This window comes from Patagioenas fasciata, chromosome 12 (assembly GCF_037038585.1).
Source record: "Patagioenas fasciata isolate bPatFas1 chromosome 12, bPatFas1.hap1, whole genome shotgun sequence".
In the NCBI taxonomy this organism is placed as follows: domain Eukaryota; kingdom Metazoa; phylum Chordata; class Aves; order Columbiformes; family Columbidae; genus Patagioenas; species Patagioenas fasciata.
In genome coordinates, this window is record NC_092531.1 from 20146319 (window position 1) to 20168190 (window position 21872).

At 46.0% G+C, this 21872-nt stretch overlaps 1 protein-coding gene across 18 annotated transcripts in view; it reads left to right on the plus strand.

Annotated features, from left to right (window-relative positions):
• The window catches only part of AKAP13 (A-kinase anchoring protein 13), a 215210-nt gene extending 195711 nt beyond the window's left edge, over positions 1–19499 (plus strand). For 12 of the 18 annotated variants that reach the window (XM_071814007.1, XM_071814018.1, XM_071814013.1 and 9 more), the window contains 15 exons: positions 125–250; positions 355–472; positions 989–1237; positions 3482–3558; positions 4923–5104; positions 5187–5269; positions 5595–5774; positions 6469–6633; positions 7401–7469; positions 8373–8443; positions 8969–9013; positions 10172–10222; positions 10599–11048; positions 12816–13128; positions 13941–19499. In XM_071814007.1, the coding sequence (XP_071670108.1) occupies positions 125–250; positions 355–472; positions 989–1237; positions 3482–3558; positions 4923–5104; positions 5187–5269; positions 5595–5774; positions 6469–6633; positions 7401–7469; positions 8373–8443; positions 8969–9013; positions 10172–10222; positions 10599–11048; positions 12816–13128; positions 13941–13990 (2229 nt within the window). In that variant the 3' untranslated portion in view covers positions 13991–19499. The remainder of the gene's footprint in view (positions 1–124; positions 251–354; positions 473–988; positions 1238–3481; positions 3559–4922; positions 5105–5186; positions 5270–5594; positions 5775–6468; positions 6634–7400; positions 7470–8372; positions 8444–8968; positions 9014–10171; positions 10223–10598; positions 11049–12815; positions 13129–13940) is intronic. The other 6 variants (XM_071814015.1, XM_071814019.1, XM_071814023.1 and 3 more) reach the window with 3 other exon arrangements.
• The last annotated feature ends 2373 nt before the right edge of the window (positions 19500–21872 follow it).

The following is a 21872-nucleotide window of genomic DNA, read 5'->3' on the forward strand; positions in this document are numbered from 1 at the left end:
TAGTTATGCTTGCTTGATTTAGGACTTGTTGGTTTCAGGCTCTTTTTAGAGACTGGCAGGCACTGCTGGGATATCACACAGGGAGCTCAGTGCAAATTGCACCTTTGTGTCTCATGTCTTGCAGTTCTCTGGTGAGAGTGCTGAGCGAATGAAAAAAACATACGGCAAATTCTGCGGGCATCACAATGAAGCAGTAAATAACTTCAAAGATCTGTACTCAAAGGACAAGCGGTTTCAAGCATTTGTCAAGGTAGGACCTGGTAGAACAGACAGAGCTGATGGAAGAAGTATGTCCTTTCTGCTGTCTGGTGAGTGCTTTGCTACAATACTGAAATTTTCATCTTTGTTCCTTAGAAAAAAATGAGCAGTTCCCTGGTGAGGCGTCTTGGGATTTCTGAATGTATCTTGTTGGTAACACAGAGAATCACAAAGTACCCGGTCCTTTTACAAAGGATACTGCAGTACACCAAAGGTAAGGGTCAGTTCCTCTATTCTAAGCATGTATTTGTTCCTCCACAGTAAATTTATTGGATGCTTTTCTTAGAGTAGACCAACTAATGCACACCACACCACGCTAGTCTCACACCACTGTAGTGACATAACTCAGTTTCATATCTCCAATTAGGATTAGTTATTTGGCTACCTTGATTTAGTTATTATAAGTCTGTCTATAGCTAATTGTGGAGCAACACGCTTAGACTCCAAAGTTTCCCAGCCTGATTTTTTTTTTGGTAAAGGCTAAAATATGTGGTTAATTTGTGCATTTCACTTATACTGTCTCCTATACAAAGTATATTGGAATAGCCCCCAACCTTAACTGCATATGTGAAAGGTTTTGTGAAAGTCTCCTTAAGGGGGAAAAATGCAGCCTGTTTCATAAAAGTATTAAAAACTTCTAATGTGGGAATCTGGGAGGGAGACGAGGAAGGAAGTAAAATCAGTCCACAAGGATGAAGTGAAATCAAGGTGTTTCTCTTTCTGTTCAAAGAAAATGAGGTGGAACACGAAGACTTGACTCAGTCATTAAACCTTGTTAAAGATGTGATTGCTGCAGTCAATAGCAAAGTCAGCAATTATGAAAAGAAAATGCGCCTTGGTGAGATTTACAACCGAACAGATAGCAAGTCCATCATGAGGATGAAGAGTGGCCAGATGTTTGCAAGAGAGGACTTGAGGCATCGGAAGCTCATCCGAGATGGGCCTGTTTCTCTAAAAAATGCAGCTGGCCGGTTAAAAGGTGAGACTATCCTGTCTTCTGCCAGGGGGAGGATACAGCTCACCCTCTCTGTATGGAAGATTAGTCCTGAGATTGGTGTCTCCAGCCTTGATTTATTCTTCCGCTTTGAGACACTTTGACAGGAGCTTTCCCTGTTCTGCACACTCGCTTCCCATCACAGCATTTCTGATTCCTCATGCTGTTTCTGGGGTGATTGATAGCTGTTTCTCCTCCTGGTGACTGCTGAAGCCTTGGCTTGTGCTGACACCTCGGTGTGTCAGCCAAGGAGCAGAGTTGCTGGGGGATCCTTTGGGCCAGGAGGACATGATGGGGCTGCAGTTGCCCAGAGCAGTGGGTGAGATCTCCACGCCACGGTGCACATGTGCAGCAGTTCCAGGAAGCACATTCGCTGCATCCAACCCCAAACCTCAGCTTCCCAGCGGCTCTGCCCACCAGCAGCGCTGCCTCCCCTTTGCTCTGAGGTCTGTAGTATGGCTGCCCAGGCCCAGCATTGCCATCCCAGTTTCCCTGGAACTCGAGAGAGGTGTCCCAGGCGTTTGGTGCTCTTGAACCTCTTGAGCTGCTGACGCAAACTGTTCAGGAGAGGCTCTGGTGTCCCTGCAGCTGGCTCTTGTTTGGTCAGTGTTTTCTGGAATTTGCTTTTTGTTTGTTACCAGGTGGAAATAGTTTTTCTAAGATGCCGTGCTCTGCTGAGCACTGACATCCTCTACTGAATTAAACACTAAAACTCCCAAGGAAGCCTTCAGCTGGGACCACGGTAGCAGTAAGAGCAGTCGGGGCTGTTTCTCAGGCTTGACAGGAAGGCTGAGCTTTCCTTCTCTCACTCCAGCATCGGCGGATTAAACCACGGTACTTGGGCATGAATGGGGACAAGTAGCCTGGTGCTGTACTGTGCAGGGAGGCAGTGATAACACGAAATTCCATACCAAGTAGGATTTATCTTGAGGTTGTGGAAACAGGAAGTTTACGGGTGGTTTCTAGGCACCCAAGATGACTATTGACTTTAGGTGGTGGATGAAGCAAGTTATGCTGCTGTTGTGAAATCTTGTGATAAGTACAGACTGCATCTGCATTTCCAAGTCATAGAAACGCACAAACATACCTCTGTCTGTATTGCAAGCTCCCAGCAAGGGCAGGTCCCCCAGACAAGCTGCATAGTCCAGTGTGGGAGTAACTGGTTCATACGTTCATGCTGTTTTTCAGGATTTGAAATATGGAGCACAGAGAAGTAGAGGAAAAACTTTTCTTAGAGGGTTTTAGCACTCTTGCAAAGTGCACAGATGATAGAGAAGAACAGAGTCAAATGCTGACTTTCGCAAATCTCCCAGAGCTTTGAGTTCATTTTGTAGCTTTGATTAAAGTTTGGTGGTTCTTGTTTCTGGAACGGATCCTGTCTTCCCAAAGCAGAATGGAAGGAATTACCCACGGGATGATTTAACTTTTTTTTGGTTTGCTTCCTCTCTGTCACAAGATTTCCCAAGTACATTACACAAAAAGCCTTTGTACTGAGGGCTCTGGGTGGGGCATTGTACTTGGTAGTTGCTGTGCAACTTTATGATATGTCATTAGGAGACTTGGAAGGCTGTCTGTGTACTCTGGGAAGAGGCTGTATTGATTTAAAATCCTCTGTTGGCCTGATGTTGTGCTTCCTTCTCCCGTGAAAGAAAGCCAGGTCCTGCAGGCTCCCCTTGGAGTCTGCAAGAGTTGTGTTGGTCTGTGAGCTGAATTAGTGGTGGCTCCTGAAGTCAGTATGTCCTGGGAAAGAAACTGCAACCGACAAACGTTGTTATTGCACGATAATTTACACTCCACAAACCACTCATCAAGAGAACCATAAAACCCAAAGCTTCCTGTGCAGATATTTTGCTTGAGGGCTAAAATATTGTTTGAGAAAGCAGCGCTTCTATTCAGTAAGTGTCCCTAGCTTTTGCTGTTATGCCCATGTCCTACCTGTTAGAAAGCATGTGGCTGGAGAGGAGCACCCCTGCTCCAACAGATGAGGGAAAATCCTGCATGTTTCCCAAGTGCTGTTGCGTTCTGCTTAACGCAACGTTAGTTCAGAACTAACCTGACCCAGCATCTCCAGGAGCTGCCCTTGCTCCTCCTGCTAACAGGGAAGTTGACCCTGCCTCCAGGATTTGCAAAGGCAGCCCTACTGCTCCCCAGCACCGGTGTTATTCAAATAAATCTGTTTTGTGGTAGGTTGCATGGTTATATTGCACTGGTGTGCTTTTTCTTTTGCAGAAGTCCAGGCTGTTCTCCTCTCTGACATGCTCATATTCCTTCAGGAGAAGGACCAGAAGTATGTCTTTGCCTCACTGGTAAGGCTTCAACTTTTTTCTCCTCCTTCCTTTTCTATATTGGAGACCCTTGATGTGTGTTGTGCAGCGAAGCCAGACATCTCCTCCGTGACAACTTAATTTTCTTACTTAGAACACTTTTGGTTGCTGAGCAGACTCTTGTTCTTTTTGATAGGAAAACAAGTCTTTATGCCCCACCTCCCCTTTCTGCAGTGCCTGGCACAGCTGATAATTGGCCTCGAAAACCTGCCTGTCACTTGATACACTTAACTCCTTTTCAGTTTGTGCAAATTGAAGCAGTGATTGGAGTGGGAGGGGGCAATGGGATAATGCAAACATTGTAAAAATGAATCTTAGCAGAAGGAAATGTCCTAATACATTGTGAGCTACTGTGGGGGTAGGGGGGTGAAATGCCACTGCAGTAAATTCAACAGAACAGCTTGAAAATAAATGTCAGAGGCATATATTTGTAACGCACAAGACCAAAGACATTAGCTTTTGAAGGCAGGCTTCATAAAAGGGCTTAGGCACACTGACCTGCTAAACCAAACCTGGGACCTAATTGAGTCTGTTGGGGCTGTACCTCGCAGGCATGGTCTAGACTGGCTAAACCTTGTGACCTTTCCACTCTTTGAACATTTTGAAAGCTGATAATTTGTTATTCCTGTTCCACCAGCCATCTGCACAGAGTCAGTGCCCTGCAGAGGGGAAGCTGGTTTGCACACAGGTCCTGCGAGTGAACCACTACCAGATCACCCCAGTTGTAGCATCCTGTAAAATGCACAAAGAGGCTGACTCATATGCAGATGACACAACAGCAAAGGGGTGTTTTAACCGAGCAGGCTGATTACTCAGAGACCATAGCTCGCAATGAACGTCATCTTACTCACAAGTCTTCTCCATCACAGGAGTCAGCTGTGAGCTTCTGAGAACAGCAGGGGTTTTGTGGGCTTTGAAAGCAAGATGACTCTCTCTCCTAGGGAGAGATGGTGAAGATAATGTGTTTGAAGCAGGGGCTATCAAGCTGCACTTAGTTTAAGGAGCTGTGATATTAGTGAGGAGAGGGCATGGGCAGGAGGAGAGGAGATCAAAGGTCTGCCGGAGTTAGAGCAAAATATGGCAGAGCTTGCAAAACCACAAAGTCAACTGTAAATTAATTCTTTGTTGAAATGGAACAAGGTTAAATTGCTTTTCCTACAGAACCAGAGGAAAGCAAGCCATTTTCTGTTCTTTAACCCCGTTAAAATGATTTATTTTTTTATTAGCCAATAGGTTCAAAAATGTTTACAACCTGAGAGAGGTAGCAGTACGGTTATTGGGGCCTTTTTAATGCATCTGGGAACTAGTGGAGTTCACCCTCCTCACCTGTTTCTTTCCATCCAAAGGACCAGAAATCCACTGTGATCTCTCTAAAGAAGTTGATCGTACGAGAAGTGGCTCATGAAGAGAAGGGCTTGTTCCTGATCAGTACGGGTGTAAAAGATCCCGAAATGGTGGAAGTCCATGCCAGCTCCAAAGAAGAGCGTAACGGCTGGATACAGATCATTCAAGACACAATCAACACGATGTAAGCTCCAAAGCTGTTCTTGCAAGGCAGGTGATGCACATGGTCATGTTCTGGTAGTAATTGGGATATGTCTCTTGTCCAGGGATAAAGATGAAGATGAAGGTGTCCCTTGTGAGTCCGAGTTTGAAAAGAAAGTGTGGGACGCAAAAGTGAGAGGACTGAAAGGTAAAATCCTGACTGGGACAGATCTGGGGAGTGATTTTTGAAAATTTAACGGAAATTGTGTTAGGTTTTGTGATTTAACTATTACTTTTTTCAAAGGAGTGAGAAACCCGCATGCAGTAAGTGATTGCCGTCCTTGTTTGCACCTCATCGTGTTTTGCATTATTATTTTTCTGAGTCTGCTGGGTGCCATCACTGTGCAGGATTGCACAGAGCATGGTTGTATCATCAGGTTCCACTAGATGGAGCCAATATCTCAGGAATCTCTCAGTTTCCTTGCCAAAGCTTTTGTTTTCTGTCCTCATCTGTTTTCTCTTCACCCCCACAGAACAACTTCAGCAGAAGGATAAGCAGATCCTCCTGTTGCTGGAGGAGAAGACTAAGATCTTCCAGGACATGGCAGACAGTTCTGTGCAGGAGGACATGCCAGGCTCCAGGCTGCTCTTCAGAGCCAACACAGAAGAGGCACCAAAAGGAGAGGCCATTATGAAAACTGCAATAAATGAGGGTGAGCAAGTCAGGGCGACATGGTAGTTACACTAACCAACTAACCCATCGTCAGTGAAACCATCTTCAAGCACCAGTTTTGCAGAAGTCTTCTCTTTGTCAGAATAACAGAATAGATAAGGAGATGTTGCTATTCATGGTATTGTCTCCCATATTGGTGGCTGTTGAAAGAGGGCTGAAAAGAAGGCAGCACAGAGAACAACCGTGCATTGCATCTGCACCAGGGTCAGGAGCACCGCAGGGTTTATCCTTGGCTGAAATTTGAACTGTCCAGATTGCTGCTGTGCTTCAGTCCCAGCAAGGTGTGAGATGGGGGCTTGGATTCCAGTAGGTGCTTGTCCTTGCAAGGGGCAAGCAAATCTGTTGACAAAGGCAAGGGTAGATGGAACCTCAGGCAACTTTCCCGTGTGATTTTTGGAGAGGCTAAAAATTAAGTACTGTTGTCAGAGCACAACAGGGTTGCCTGGAGGAAAAAAGGAAGGTGTAAGCCTGTGTAGAGCTTCAGGAGTTGGATTTAATGGTCAAACAGACTGAGTTTTAGCAGGGGGAATGCATACTGTTCGTATCATTGTCATAGTAACGTAGTTTCTTAACACAGCAAGGTGTGTGAATTTCTGACCTGAGCCCAGACAGGGATGAAAATAGCTCAGAAGCCTGAGGTGGTCTTTAACAGAGATATCCTTGCTTTTTATCAGTTGAACTCCTGCAAGACTTGGTGAACAGGAGCCTGGGCACTGCCCTCGGGCAGCAGGTCAGCAGCGCTGCCATGGAACAAGAAGGAGGAGTTGGCCCCGTCTCACTCCCTAGAAGGGCAGAAACTTTTGGAGGATTTGACAGTCATCAGATGAATGCCTCCAAGTGTGAGTAGTGGCATATGTGCACATCAGCATTTGTTAATAATACATGTCATCCTGTCCTCCTGAGGATATTGCTGAATCAAGCACCTTCTCCCCTGACTCTGCTCTCTGTGCATTTGTGTTCCACATACAACTGCATGTGTTATTCCTGCAATTAAGTCTCTCCCAAAGAGATGTGTGAATATTTATTTCAGCGGCATAGTTGGCTGCTTCCCAATGCTCTCTTTCTTTGCCCTAGTCATCAGAAACCTCCCCGTCTTCAAATTCCTTTCTCTGTGGTCTCACTCATACTCCCCATACAGCCAGTTTTGCTGCGCTGGTGTCTGTCTCAGCATTGGGATTGTTGGACCTCGTCTGACCTTCTGCATTAAAGGGGCAGTGTTAGCTCCAGACAGTCAGACATGAGAAGTATGTAGAGGTTTTCCCAGCTCTATTGGAAAGCTGCAAAGCTCTCCACAGGCCTTGTCATCATAATGACAAATATATTCACGCTGGAGGGGTTTGTTTAGGGTTGTGCCTCTCTGTTGCTGTGATGAAGGCTGTTCATTGTCAAGCTCTAGGTTTTCTGTAGAAACGTCCTCTTTTGAATTAGATTGTAATTCAATAGTTGTAGGGTCTTGGGAGAATTTGGGCAAAGAATGCAGGGCCTGTTTATTCAGCTGGAGGCTGGGAGGCATGAAACCTGGCTTTCGTCTCCAGTTCTTCTGTTCATAACCTGTGCAACCTTGGGCAAGGCTTATAACCTCACTCCCCTTCGTTCTCCCCTCCAGCAAAGCAGAAGGGAGATGTTTCCTCCTGCAAAGAGGTGGAAGGTCCCAGGACGTGGTGCAGGAGAGAAGGTCTGTTAGGAGGACTTGACGGTCAGCCTTTAATAGCAAAGCTTGCCTGGGGGTGGTGGGAGGAGATGGCCTTCACACTAGGGATGGTGTCCTACAGATTGCTGCAGATACAGATGCATGTAAAGTTGTTTCTTGTTAAAAGAGTGGCAGTAGGGAGGTTACCAGGGCAGGTGTGGGGTTTTGCCATGGGCTGCATTTCAACTGGCAAGGGCAGTGCAAGAGTCTTGGCAAGAGCCAGAGGACCAAGGAGCCGAGCAATTCCCTCACCGCCGCAAGCGGAAGGGCAGTGCAAGGGGAGGGTTGCGACTCTGGTGGCCTCACCACTCAGTTCAGTTCTGCTGGGGAGCACTGATACGAGCCACCCAGGGGCGAGATAGAGAAGTCCAGTGTCCCTTTAAGATACAGGTTTCTGATAGCTAAGGGTGAATTGTTAGCATAAAATTACACATGGTATTGCACAGCAGTATCTGACTCAGCTGTAAATTCCATTTAGACAAGAGAGGCATTGAAACTATACCTGCAATAGTACACCCCAAGATGATCCTGGTATTTTTCTCCATTGGCTCTTATTTTGTCTTATGTCTTCTCAGCAAGTGTTCTCTGCTAGTAGACAGCAGTGCAGGGGCTAGACAGACCACCAGTTAATAGGAGTGTGCCAAATTTATCAGCACATTGTCTGAAACCAAAGCCAATCCTAATCTGAGTTCACATCCACTTTTTCTGCTGGTGTGGACATATTCTGTATACTTAGGGAGCAAATGCATTTAGTTAAAGTGTTGAGAGCTCTGTGTTGCTTTTTATGAAACATCCTAGCTTCCCGTATTAAATTTCTCAGACGTTAGCAAGATCATCTATGATTTAAAATGTTAAATAACCAGTGTCAATGCTGGCTTCCTCCTTTAGGTGGAGCGAAAGATGAAGGCGATGATGCTCAGGACCTTCGGAGAACAGAGTCGGACAGCATTTTAAAGAAGGTATCGCCTGTTTTATCTGTCTGCTGCCACTGAGTTCAGATTTCGAGAGATCATCAATTCTAGTATTGAGAAATGCCTGAATTCCTTGACAATTGAGTGCATCCTAGTAAGTTAAAAATAAAACAAAATTAGAAGTAAGCAGCCAAAAACCACTTTGCTGTAACTGAAATCCCAACTTGAAAACCATTGCAAATCAGTTGTATTCCTTTGTGGCACAGGTTATCTGCCATCTGTCTGCAGATCAGCTAAAGCATGTGTTTAATTATGCGTCGTTATTGAAATGATAAGGTCAACTAGAAGCTTGCACCTATTCTTGCTGTGGATCGATCCATCATATAACTGCAAAATGATACCTAATTAACATTTTCTTTTATATGATTTTAACTTGTCTAAAAAACATGCATGAATTCTCCCAGAATGGAAGATGGAGGGGAAGTTTAATGTGTCTGTCATTAGTTCAGCTTCAGAACACATTTGGTGTGATTTCTCATTTGTCCTCATATTAAATCTGTGATCTTTTCCTAGGGTGGAAATGCTAATCTGATGTTCATGTTGAAAAGGAATAACGAGGTAAGAATTGATTCCATTGCTCAGCTGTTTCCTTCACTTAAGTGGCAAATGAATTTATCTCAATAGGTGATAATGTAGAAGAAAATACATTTCATTTGCTGAAGCGCATGTAGACTTTTAAATACATTAAGCTGAACCCACTGTGTCATTTATTTGTTTAACCTTGGATGTTCAGGCAGGGAATTCGCTGATTGTCATCTGCTTGCCAGCAGGATGATATGTGCTGATTATAGGCAGCATGGGTTAATTACCACTAGGATGCACAGGGCTGTATTTATTGTGCATCTGCAGACAGAGGGAGTTTAATTTTATGTTGCAGGTGCAGTGAATTGGGGCAATTAGATTTCTATTCTCCCTTTGATACACATTCATAACTCCCAATTAGCATTAATGGCAGAATGAGAAGCAGTTCCCTTAATACTGGCTATCACACCACTATTGCAAATACAGCAGTGGTTTTTCTTCTTAAAAGTAATTGTAGAATATGGAAGATTCAAAGAATTTTTTTAGCTAGGCTAAAAATATATTTAGAGGTAGGGCATTGCTCCAAAGTAGGTTGCCTGGTATTGATGCACGATGTGTTCACATTTACCTGTGTTTTCAGAGAGCCTGCATGAACACACCTGCTGTACTTATGTGCCTGCTGAATTGCAGTTTTCTGTCTGAGGACAGTGGGACTTGTATGGATCAGATTGGGGTGGAAGAGTACAAATAGTTCACATTCATTTTAAGATGTCTTCTTCTTTTGCCCCTTCAAGTTTTCTCCCTGAAATTTTTAGGTGAACAGCTGAGTTTCATCCCAATTGCTCTGCTTGTTCTTGAGCAAACTGGTGCTGTGGGAAATGGTTCACAGAGACAGCCTGGGAGTTCCCATGACATGTGTGTTGTTCAGTGCTTCTGTAAACATTTCCTTCCCTGCCGCACTGACAGCAAGGAAAGTGAGGAAGACAATGCCAGGCATGTCTGAGATGTCCCAGGGATGTATTTGTGTACTGGGGGATGACACAGTCATTGCAAGTGAAGGGTGAGAAAAACGAGGGTGTAGAGGGTTGACCGTACAGCTTGTCAGACTGGTGGGTCACAGTGGAAAAGGAGGGTGCTTTACATGCACCCAGGCACACAGTGAGATCTAATAGCAACGCTTTTGTTTTCTTGCAGCAGGTCCTCCAAACCATTACCAGCCTCCATAAGCTGCTCAGTGCTTTGCAGGTAGGCTTGGCCATTCATCCCGCTTTTGCACACTGCTTGCCCGAACTGCGCATCCCACCAGTCAGTAACAGCCACTCGCGCTTCACATGCATCTCCCCTTTGCCTGTCACATCCCTGCGGCTGGCTTGCAGGCAGCGTGCTGGCAGGTCATAGGAACGAGCTGCCGCCTAAGTGAACTGGTGCTTGCCTGAAGTTGCGAAGCTGCTGGGGAGATGCTCTGCCAGCATCCTCTGGTCACTCAGCTGCAATGCAGCAGTGCTGAACTGTGAGTTTGGTGGGAGAAGAAAGGGTTTGATACAGCATCTTGAGGTTTTCAGGCATGGAGCCTCTCTCTGTGGAGCGGTTGCTGCAGTCATTTGTGTCCCCTCTCTCCTAGGGTGTCGTGCTGCAGCAGGACACCTACATCGAGGACCAGAAGCTGGCTCTGAGCGAGAGAGCTCTGACCCGAGGCTTCTTTCGGCCAACCTCGCTGCTGGAGCAAGAGAAGCAGCGCAACCTGGAGAAGCAGCGCCAGGAGTTGGCCAACCTGAAGAAGCAGCAGACGCAGCACCAGGAGGAGAGGAGGAAGAGAGAGAAGGAGTGGGAAGTGCGGGAAAAAGAGCTGGCAGAGCAGGAGGCTCAGCTGGCCCAGCGAGAAGAGCAGGTCCAGAGAGGGTGGCAGGATCTCGAGCGGGAGCGAGAGGAGCTGCAGGTGAAGAAGGCCTCCTACCAGCTTGACCTGGAGAGGCTTCGTGCGGCGCAGAAGCAGCTGGAGAGGGAGAAGTTGCAGTTCAAGCAAGACATGGAGCGATTAGCTCAAATGCGGCAGGAGCCTGACCACAACCAGGTAAATGACACCAACAGCTGGCTTCCTGGGGAAGCCATGCCCTGCAGGGAGCTCGTGGCTGGCTCCTTGGCCACCGGCATGCCAGCAGTGTTATGCTGACACCAGCCCAGCTCCATACATGCAGGGCTTGGTATTTAAAAGTGGCTCTTTCCTTGCACGTGATGTGCGGGGCTGCGTTTCTTCCACCTCCAGAGCTGCCCAGGCATTGCCAGTGTTGATGCAACACGGTGTGTTCAGAATGCCAGGCCAGTACTGAACAGTAGGTGGTTACAGTGCCCACTTTTCTGTGCCATGTGTTGGTGGACAGCAGAGCAGATGTGGCTGGCTTGCATAGAAAATGCCCCAGGCAATCCCGGGAGATGGATATTGCCTTCGACGTTGGCTTTCAGCCCATGGGGCTGAGCTCTGGGGAGCAAACAGGCAGCTGAGACATCCTTCTCAGAAAGAGCTTGAGCACTGTGGGTTACCTACACCCTCCCGCTGTCACGAAGGCCACTTGCAAGGCTGTCAACTGAAGGGGAAGGCTGTTTGTATGCTTATATCCATCTGCAAAAGCATTTTCAGTATCTAGAAAAGAGGGGGAGGCATTGTCCCTGTCCTAAAGAGACTGAGCACCTGCGGTCTGGTCATGTCTCAGTGAGCAAAAATCGCCAGCTCTGCTGCAGGAGGCTTCTGCTGTCTGCCTGCCCACAACCGGATAGAAAAGGCCACACGCAGATCCTGCTCTGTGAATTTTTCAGCAAGTTGGGGTTTATTTTTTTATAACCGCATGGCAGTCTGGCTGAGAAGAACGAGCATCTGTTGGCAAAACATCGGCTGAATTTGATCCTTAAGCCTGTTTTTGATGGATTGATTGTTTGTAACTCACAAGTTCTGAATGTAAATTGCTTAGAGCTGTAGCAAAATTAGTTTTTAAATATTGGATTGCAGAATGGAAATGATTTGGGGTGCCTGAATGGACTAATTGCGGAGCTCAGCAGTGAGCTCTGAAAAGCAAATCATCGGAGGAGGGCTTGCTCCCTCCCACCCTGGTTCCTGAGCAGGCCAGAAGTTTTCCAAGCACGCAGTGAGGCTGTTCCAGCATCGAGCACATGTAGACACGCAAGGGGTTCAGATGCTGTGGGAGAGGCTGAGAGGTAAAATAACTGTGAGGCCTGGAGGACTGGGAGAAGTCAGCACCTTTTGGAGGCGAGTATCTTACTGGCATTTCTGAGCTATTAATAGAGGGTTTGGTGAGGCTTTGAGCTGTTGTTTTGATCTTCCCTTTGAATGTGCAGGCTCAATTACATCCTGAGACAGCCGTTAGGAGAAAAAAAAAAAAAAATCAGGAAAAATATTTTTGCTTTCATCTTTCACTTGGGAAGGCATCCTTTGACACATGCCGCTCTGTGCCGTGTGCTGGCGTTCCCCTGCCAGAGAGGCACGCTTCTCCTTGGCCTCCTGCCACCGTCTGTGTGCGCAAATCATGCAGGGTGAGTCTCGTTGTTGAGATCTTAGGGAATATTTGCCCTCGGCTTGTTGATACATCGCATAGTACATGTACGAGCAAAAGATACTGGAGCCTTATTCTTTATATTCCTCGTTTCTTCATCTCAGAGAGGGCTTTTTCCCCCCATTGCTTTGCCTGAGTGGGAACCACATTTTAGCTGGTGAATGGGCTGGATGTTCACAAGAGCAACCTCAGGTCTGGGACACATTTTTGCTATCTAGGTTCTCTGCTGGTTTCTTTCATGCTCCAATAAAACACTTTTTTGTTTTCCTTTATAGGTTTCAAATCTGCATGAGAAACTCTCAAGAGTCCCCTCCCAGTCCAGTGTCGATGACTCCTCCAAGCAGAAGAGCCCTTCCCTTCCTAAACAAGGGCACTTTGATGCGGAACTGTCTGTCTCCCCTAAAAGGAACAGTCTTTCAAGGACACACAAAGAGAAAAGCACTTTCCATTTGCTTAGCACAACAAACCAGACTAACAAGGCGGCTGAGGAACAGCCCCAGATGCCTACTCGCCTCTTCAGTTTAGCCAAACCAAAGGAGAAGAAGGAAAAGAAGAAAAAGGGCAGGGGACATCGCTCCCAACAGTCTGGTGAGTGTCAGGAGAGATCATAGGCATTTTTCAGATTTGGTGAGCTGGCTTTTCGCTTGTGGAAGCCGCGAAATCTAGCCTTGAATGTGGATGGTAACACTTGATGGATGGAGAAGATCAGCTGTGATAAGTGGAGTTCCCAGCTTGAAGTGATTTTCTTTGCGGGCTTTTTTGCCTGCAGTCCCTGGGATTGTCAGAGGCACACAGTCCGCTCCTTGCTCCTTTCCCTGTCCCATCCTGAGCAGGCTCCACAGGCTGGTTTCTCCCTGTATTTTTCAGCTTGCTCTTCTTTGAGAAAGAAAATGTCCTGCCTCAGTGTATGTGCTTTCAGGAGCTGCTACTGGGATACTCCCGGCTGTTGCAGCCCCTGTGGCATTGCTGTCTGTGTTAATTCTGTTGTAGTTTGGAAGGGATACTCGCAGTCCTTCTGATGGCCTCTCCTTTCCCTTAGAGCTGATCTATCTTGTCTCTTAATCTGAAAACAAAGAAAAACAGGATTTTCTCTGGTAGTTTTGGATCCCCTTGGGTCTCAGTTCTGTACCTCAAACCTCTGAATCACATGAAACTTGATCTCATGCCCTCAGATGACCAGCTTTGTGGGTATTAACTCACTGATGTTTACCAACTTGTGTATAGGAAAGCTCAGTAATTATGAGATGTAATTTCATGGAAGCTCATCATGGAACTGGACATCTTTTAAGGTGCCTGGTGGGCCTAGAAGACAAAGGGGTGTCCATGCACACAGAGTCCTGCTCTGCCTGCTGTATTCCTGTATTCCCATAGTGATTCCCACATGTTTTTTTGTGCTGCAGATTCTCACTCGTCAGAAGCACCTCCAGAGGGTGAGGAGATCTTCTGCTGAGCACGGACGGTTCCATCGGTAGCTCGGCGTTGGTACAGTGGACATCTCCCTGCCCGCTCCACAGCGCGCTGCTGGTGCCTGCATCTGACGAGCATCTGGAGGTTTTATTTAAAACATGTTATGAAGTCTGTTAAGTGGTGGGAAAGGGCCTCTCTCCTGTGGTTTTGGGTGAATTCTCACCGCAGAGGCTGACTGCACGGCGAACAGTACCGTGTCTCTGTGCAAACCTTGGGTTAAATGGATCGGGATAGATGTTTTCTGTTTCTTCTTACTGCTAAAGAATGAGAGAACGTAGCCTTAAGGGGTCTGTGCCTTCAAATTCCCCTTTTCTGGGGAACCTAACCAAAACTAAACATTTAGCAAAAGATGAGGACTCTACAAATGGTGCGTACACACTGGCATATATAGATATACTGTATATATACATATATGTATGTATGTATCCACTGGGATATGCTTGCAGTCTGTACAGCTAAGCTTAGCTCAGCGCGTGGGGATAGGTGATACCTGATGACTTTCAGGGAGCGCATAGATATTAAATATCTTGCCCTTACTGCTCCAGTTGTAACACCGTTGACTTGCACACCTGTTTTGTGCTCGTGGTATATGGACTGTTTGGTCTCAGAAAGGTACCTTACACTAGGAAGCAGTAACAGCGTTCAAAACAGAGAGGAAAAAAAAAAAATCCAAAATATTTCCATGGGACAGAGGATTTAAATGTCAAACTGTTTCCAGAATCAAGCAGAATTTATTTAGGTATATTTAAAACAAAGCAGAAAAGAGAAATTTGGTAGGCTTGTAAGACAACCCCAGGGACTCAGGACATTTTTTTACACAATCTCTTTGAGCTCCAGCTCAGCCTTCCCATCCCCTAAGTTAAGTTGTTGGGTTTTGTTTTTGTTTTTTGCCAGAGTATAGTTCTCCATTTTCATTTGACATCCCTGATGACTTACTGGAGAGATGGCTGAAAAATCTGATTTTAGGGACCTTTGTTCTCTTATTTGTATTTTTCTTCCACCTCTTACTGTGGTACTGTTGGGCTTCTGTTTCTCTGGATTTTGTCAGCTTCCTTTGCTCATTTCCAAGGCAGAATGAGCCAACAGTGATTTCAGAGCATTTCAGCGAGATGTTGCAGGTGAGGGGATGAGCGCAGTGAGCAGAGCAAACTCCACAGAGGTGGCTCCTAGTCCCTGTGCACCATTTCTGGGGAGAAAATACATTCTCATGGACAAAAACACTGTGTGACAGGTCTGTTTCCATCACTGTGGGCCGCAGGGTGAAGGAGACCATGCGTCCCTATGTTGCCATCAACACAAAGGGAAGGTCTGTGCTGACTGCGAGGTGTCTGTACAGCTGTCGAATAGACAGATGTGTTCAATGGCGGAAGAGAAATGTAGGAAGCCAAACTCTCTTCCAAAATTATTGTTCTTCCAAACCCTGTTAGGGGAATTGCCTGAGAAGGTTCGTAGATGGTTATGAGATGCTATCAGCTTCAAAATAGCTCAAGGGTTTGCTCAAAGTGTGAAACTGTCAAGTGCATTTCCTCTCCAACTAGTTTTTCTTTTTTTTTAAAAAAAAAAGTGTTTATCTTCTTGCACTATTGATGATTTCAGCTTCTCCTGAGGTGGTAACCTGCAGCAGTTTTCAGAGCTTGGTGCTGATGGGTATCAGCAGCATTGATGGTGAGGTGGGTGCTTAGACTGGTCTGTCTTGGTCAGTGCAGGAATCCTGAACTGCCTGCTTGCTTTTGAAGCTCTCTAAACTATCAGGACTCAAAAAAAGACAAAAAAGGAAGAAAGGAAAAAGGGTTGAGATTTATTTTTATTTTAGTGTTTTTAAATATTATTTGGTGCTTGTTCTTAATTGCAAGCAGGGCTTGCAAAAAATATTTATCTTTCTGTTTATTTGAAAGAGTTCTTTTTTTAAAAGAAGTTTACTTGGGTTTATTTTTTTATTTTTTACTTTTTATTTTGCTTTCATTTGGGTGTTTGAGGGGCGGTTTGTGGGTTTTTTCTTTCTTTTTTGTTTGTTTTCTTACCAAGAGATTGGTAAACCAAATGTTCTTATCTCCCTGGTTCCTACAAACCAGGGTTTGGGCAGTGCTGCTTTGCAGCCCATGCCATGCCCAGAGTTATACTATTTCAACTGAGAGTTTTCTTTAAGGCAGAGCATCTTTGGGCCAAAAAAAAATCTGGAAAAAGAAGCAGTGACTTCAGACATGACTCCTGCTATCAGTTAGTTTCCTTGTTGAAATATTTTTGTTTAGATTTTCTCTCATCTCTTGGAGACAAAGGAAAAAGCAAAACATGGAGCATCTTACAGTGACGTGAGAGTCTGGTTGCTTGTCCAGAGAGATCTCTTTTCCTGAACCTGAAAGGAGCTGGAGGAGGCATGTACTGGTAGTGTGATCCTTTTCATGAGAAAAACACCAATTCCACCAAACGGCTTCTACCCTGCTATTTGTACATCTGCAAAAATGAATGTGCCGAGCTGAAATGTTTGGAAACCAAAGCGGTGCATGGCTCATTTACTGTTGTGTAAACAGAGATCAGGTCCACAGTATTTCTGAAAGTTCCCTCGGTCTGTAATAGCCTTGGCCAGAATGAGCTTTTCTTTTTATCCCTTACATTTTTCCCAATCCCAACGTCCTGAATTCACGGCATGGGAATGTCCCATGGCTCCAAGAAGGGCATTGTAAGGGAGATGTGTGACCCAGAGCAGCAGGGCTGAGCCTTTGCCTGACTTGGCCATCTCTTCTGACCTTTGCAAATCAAGAAGTGCATTCAGTGCCCGAAGTGAAAACAGTATAATATTTACTCAGTGATCTCCTAAGGTCCCCGTGGTTCCTTGTCAAAGAAACCACAGACATGAGTCAGAAATACACCTACCAGAAATATTGCGTATCAAAGCTGTTTGTGTCTTAAATTCTGGTGGACAGACCTTTGTCCCTGGAGGATGTATGTTACTGTATGATTCACTTTTTTGGAATGAAGCCTTTACTCCCACACTGCTTCCTCCTTCTTTCACCTTTAGGAAGGTGAGGGCTTGTTTTTATCTCTTTTTTCCTCTTGGGTTTTCTTTGGAAAGGCTTGGCATATGTTCCCAGAGTCAGATGTCCACTCTGATCCCTGCAGGTTGCCTAGGGTTGTCTGCTAGATTACAGTCCCAGCTTTACATCACCAAAGCTTTTCCTTTTCCCAGTCCTAGAATTGCGTTTGCTCCAGTTCCACGCCTGGCATCCATCCTACAGTTGTTGAAAGCGTGTTATTTCTTCAGCCCAGCCTGATGCTGTATCTAATTCCCAGAGCTGGTCCTTTGATCCAACTTGGAGCACCCAAACCAGCCCATTTTGCATTGGGATCTTGCAACAACAGAACAGGTTCAAAAATGTCTGTGCAGAGTCCAAATAGTTGGAGTGAAAAGAGGACTCTGCAAGGGCTCTTGGAGCTTTTTTTGCTAGTGTTTCATGGAGGGGAAAAAAATCAGACACTCTTTTCTAGGGCTTTTCTTTGCCTATTCTTTATCACTGCCCAACAGAAGGGGTTTCAATGACGAGGGAAGTGGGAGTGCAGGCTCAGATGGAGTACAGAAGTGGTCAGTATTAGTGGGGGTGCCAGAACACCCCGGCGATAGAGAGCAGCTCTAGCAAATGGTGTGAGACTCGGTGGAGTTGTGTGGGGTTGGCCTTAGCTTCTTTTAAATGATCATCTCAACATGTACCTTGATGTCAGTTTGATGCCATAAAGCACTTTAAATAGAACTGGTCTTGTCCCTTTTCATTTTGGTTACGTGGAGACAATCAGCTTTGCCACTGCTTCCCCCTCTTCATCCCAGCAAAGTCTGAGCTGCAATTAGGCATATTTTTGGTTTGGTTTGGTTTTACCCCGAGAGGGCTAGAGAGAGCCAAGCTTTTTGTATTCGTTTTAGACCAAAGTGCGTGTGAATCTGACTACGGTCACACTGCAGACAGGGTGAGTGGTAGAACCGAAGAACTGGCTTCTGATGGCTCAGGTCTGTCCCCCAGGAGAAGCCCATGCCAGTGTCAACATCCCGTTCCTCACAGCGGGGAAGCAGTCCCACCAGTGGTTGGTCCTCCCCCTCCTTTTCTTTGGAGAAACCCAGAGCAAAGGAGGTGGGGAGGGATGCACCAAGTAAGTGCAGTGAGGGCCTTTCCGTGCACTAACTTACTGTCCAGGCCACTGGGACACCTCCCAGGTGCCATCCCTGGGCCAGTAGCTCTCACCACCGCTGAGGGTGGACTCCTTCCTGACCACTACTGAGGAGCACAGTAATGCCATTTGTGGATTTCTACTGCCTTTTGAAGGCACGAGCATCCATAGAGTCTCATCATCTTTGCACCTTCCTTGAGGCACTAGGATATCTCAAAGCTGTTGCTGAAACACCCAAATCCAGTCCTTCCAAATGCCACCGAGTCAGAAGAGGTTCATCAGGTGCCAAATCCCGAGGAAGCTGCCTCGAATATCTGTGGCACGGGGCAAGGGAGGACTGGGCAGGGGGCACAAGAGAGTATCTGCTAAAATCCCACAAAACATTCCTTGTTAACCAGAACTCTGGAAATTATTCTGCCTGCTGGCCAGGTTTGGGAATTTAACATAATTTAAGGCACCCTTTTAAATAAAAAAAAAGCCTCCCCTGCTGCTCATAACTCTCGCTTCATTTGTTAGAAGGGGCAGCAATCAATGATTAGTTCTCGATCCGGTGGTGCAGCTAAGTTTTAAAGGTAGGCGAGCTGAACTGGCTTAATCTCCTACACCTCGTGCTCTTGAGTGATGGGAAGCGTAATGCTGGTTCCCTTCCCACCTGCATCTTCAGGGCTCGGTGCTCTTTTTTTCCACACGCATTTCACTGACACTGATGCTTTGCCCAAATATATTCAGCTTCCATTGCTTGGGGGAGGGGGGAACAGGATAACAATCACTGCTTTGCATACAGCTATAAGATTTGTATGTATTTAAGCTGTCTATAGGTATCCATCCTTTCCCTGCTCTAAAGTATTTTACTATTTTCTTTAAGGATATTAAACACTGACTCTAAAACAAATCTGTGTCCAGTTCAGTTCGTCTATGGTTAAAGTTTAGCCTGGTGTTTATTTTGTACTAATACGGAATGCACTTGAGTAATTTCCAGAGCGTTGAGGAGGTGTATTATAATAACCTGATATACCTCTGCTTTTGGTTTGTTTCTTAAAAATGAATAAATAAAAATGCTTTGCATTTTCATGTTGAACCCATTAAAAAAAAAAAAGTTGTAAAAAAAAGTTGGAAAAAAGAATTTTTAAAAAAGAGGGTAAAACCTAATTGCTGTATGTTAATTTGTAATTATGTAAAAAGTGAGCAGGTTATTGACTGTAAAATTCTCCAGTTTTTCTGTAACTTGCCAGAAACCATTAGGTTTTGTAACAAGCTTTTATTTATCTTCCTTTTTAGTTATCAGCATCAACCTCTTGTAAAGTCATTTTTCCTCTAAATAAATTTGATTTTAAGTCTGAGTTTTCTGCTCAGTTTATTTCCACACCTTTGATATTTCTTCTGTTGACTTTGTTGCACTGAGGCTCAATGAACAGACATAACCCTGACCTGTAATCATATGTTTCCATTACTTTTATCATCTGGATTCCAGTCTGCACCCACTGGGCTCTCATTTATTTTCCTTCTCTTAGAAGGTTCACATTTTGCTGAAGGGCATATGGCCATAATGATATCCAGCTCTCTGGGGTTTGTTCCCCCTTCGCACACGAGGCTTTTCATCTTTTTACAAGGAGGGGAAGCGTCACAGCCACTATCTCAGCCACTTCAGCCCCACAGGCTGAGACAAATGGCAGCCTGGTGGCTGCATGAGCTGTCTCACGGGGTTTCTGTAACCCACCAAAATCGCTCTGTGTCTTTGGCAAATCCTGGACATGGGGGTTTTTATCTCATTTGGCCGGGGGAAATAGAGATGCTACATCCCATCACAGGGATGGGGAGAGAAACAGGTGTGTTTACACGCACGATGCGCTGTGCTTTACCTGTTTCCACGTCCCGTGCAAGAGGAGGGTCAGCAGAAACGCCGTAGCCAGCATCTGGGTCATTCCTCTCGCCTGGAGAGACGAAGGTAAGTCATGTTCGCAATGCCTGCAGACATCGGTGCAGGCAGGAGAGGGTGCCAGCAGCACAGCACCGGAGCAGAGCTTGCTCAGAGCAGTGAGGAGCTGGCACAGACACACAACAGCTGGAGTTTCTCCACCATCATTTTCTTTTACCTGTAGAAGCAAACACAGCTGTACAGCTATGGGACTTGAGCATCTCCCTGGGCAGGAGGAGCAGGGAGACCTGCAGCCTTCATCCTCTCTGTATTGATTTTGAGGCAGAGGAATTGCTCCATTTCCATCTTACTATTTCACTTCTCCTCAGGGGTATGATAGAGAAGGAGAGGGGATGCTTGAGGAGAGTCAGATGTATTGATCAAATCCTTGAGGTCATTGACACGAACACTACCTGGCGGTTTTGGGTTGTTTCTTAGCGGGCTTTGGGAAATGCCAACCCACCCTGCTGTGCCCCGTTAGCCAGCAGTGTGCTGCATGTGTTTTTCCACCCCTCTCAGGTCGGTGTTGCATGTGCTGTTCTGAAAACCTGAATCATGTCAACGCACTCAAACCTACGCCCTGTCACGCAGCACTTGCTTCGAGACGGGCAGCTCCCTGGGTGTGAGACAGGAGATGAAAGAGCTGGTTTATCTCGACGGCTGCTCAGTAGTCCTCATTTTATTTGCATTCCCATTCGTCCCAGCTCACCTATTTACTGAAGGGAATAAAAGCTTTCGCCGAACCGTCGGCTCCTGTGTAAGGTGTTTAAAGAGCATGTTTTCCCATGTCCTCTCTTGGCTCTGCTGCCTGGATGCCCGACAGACGCACCGCTGGGTTACCCCCAGCTGCTATGAAACAACGGCTACTTCTGCTGCTGGAATACAAGATGCTGCTGCTGGCAGTGCCACTTTTCCAGGCTGCTGAGATAAAATGGGCATTGGTCATGGGAGGAAGAAGAGCATGTTTACTGATAACAAGTCCTGTGTAGAAAAAACTAATTCTTGCTGAGGCCAGTGTGCAGCGCAAATAGGGCAATGTGATCTTCTGTGGTCCTGCACAGCACACACCAAACCACCCCTGTTTCCACAGGCCGGAGGGGAGCCTGGGCATGCAACACAAGTTGCCTTTGGCAGAGGAGGAAATGAAGGACCCCACCTCTCCAGGCCACCTCCACGTGGCAATTTGAACATCCAAAACCGGCTTTACACAATTTTGTCTGCAGTCTGTGCTCTGAGCCATTATGACATGGCTAAGATGATGAAATGGAAGTTCTCCCCAGACGACATGGATCAATTATTCTAGATGATCCCCAAGCATCTGGTGTGTTTCCAAGCATCCCAAGTTTCTTGTCCAGCCCTGGTTTCTCCTTACCATTGAAGGGGTAGAGCAAAAGTTCCCTGTGCGGCCGTGTGGTGACTCATCTGGACGTGGTTGGATTTTCACTGGCACCTTCACCTAAAATGGGTCATAAAGGGCCCTTACGCTTGGATGCGATCCTAAAAGGCACATTGACAGGCACAGGAGCAGCTCTTCAGGAAGACAGGTTAGTGGCACCTTTAGCATTTGCATTATCTGTGTTTCTCCTTTCTTGCCTTTGCTGGGTTCAGGCCCAGCGCTGGCTCCAGGGTGAGAAACTGGAGGTCTGGGAGGACACAGGTGTGAGCTGGGCTGGGGCTTGCAGACAGGCTGCTCATTCATGAAGGTTTTATTAAGAGAAGAAAAGGCAGAACACTAATTAGTTCAGTGAGTGAGTGAGATGTCTTGTGATCAGATACAAGGTGAACAGTAAAGGAATGA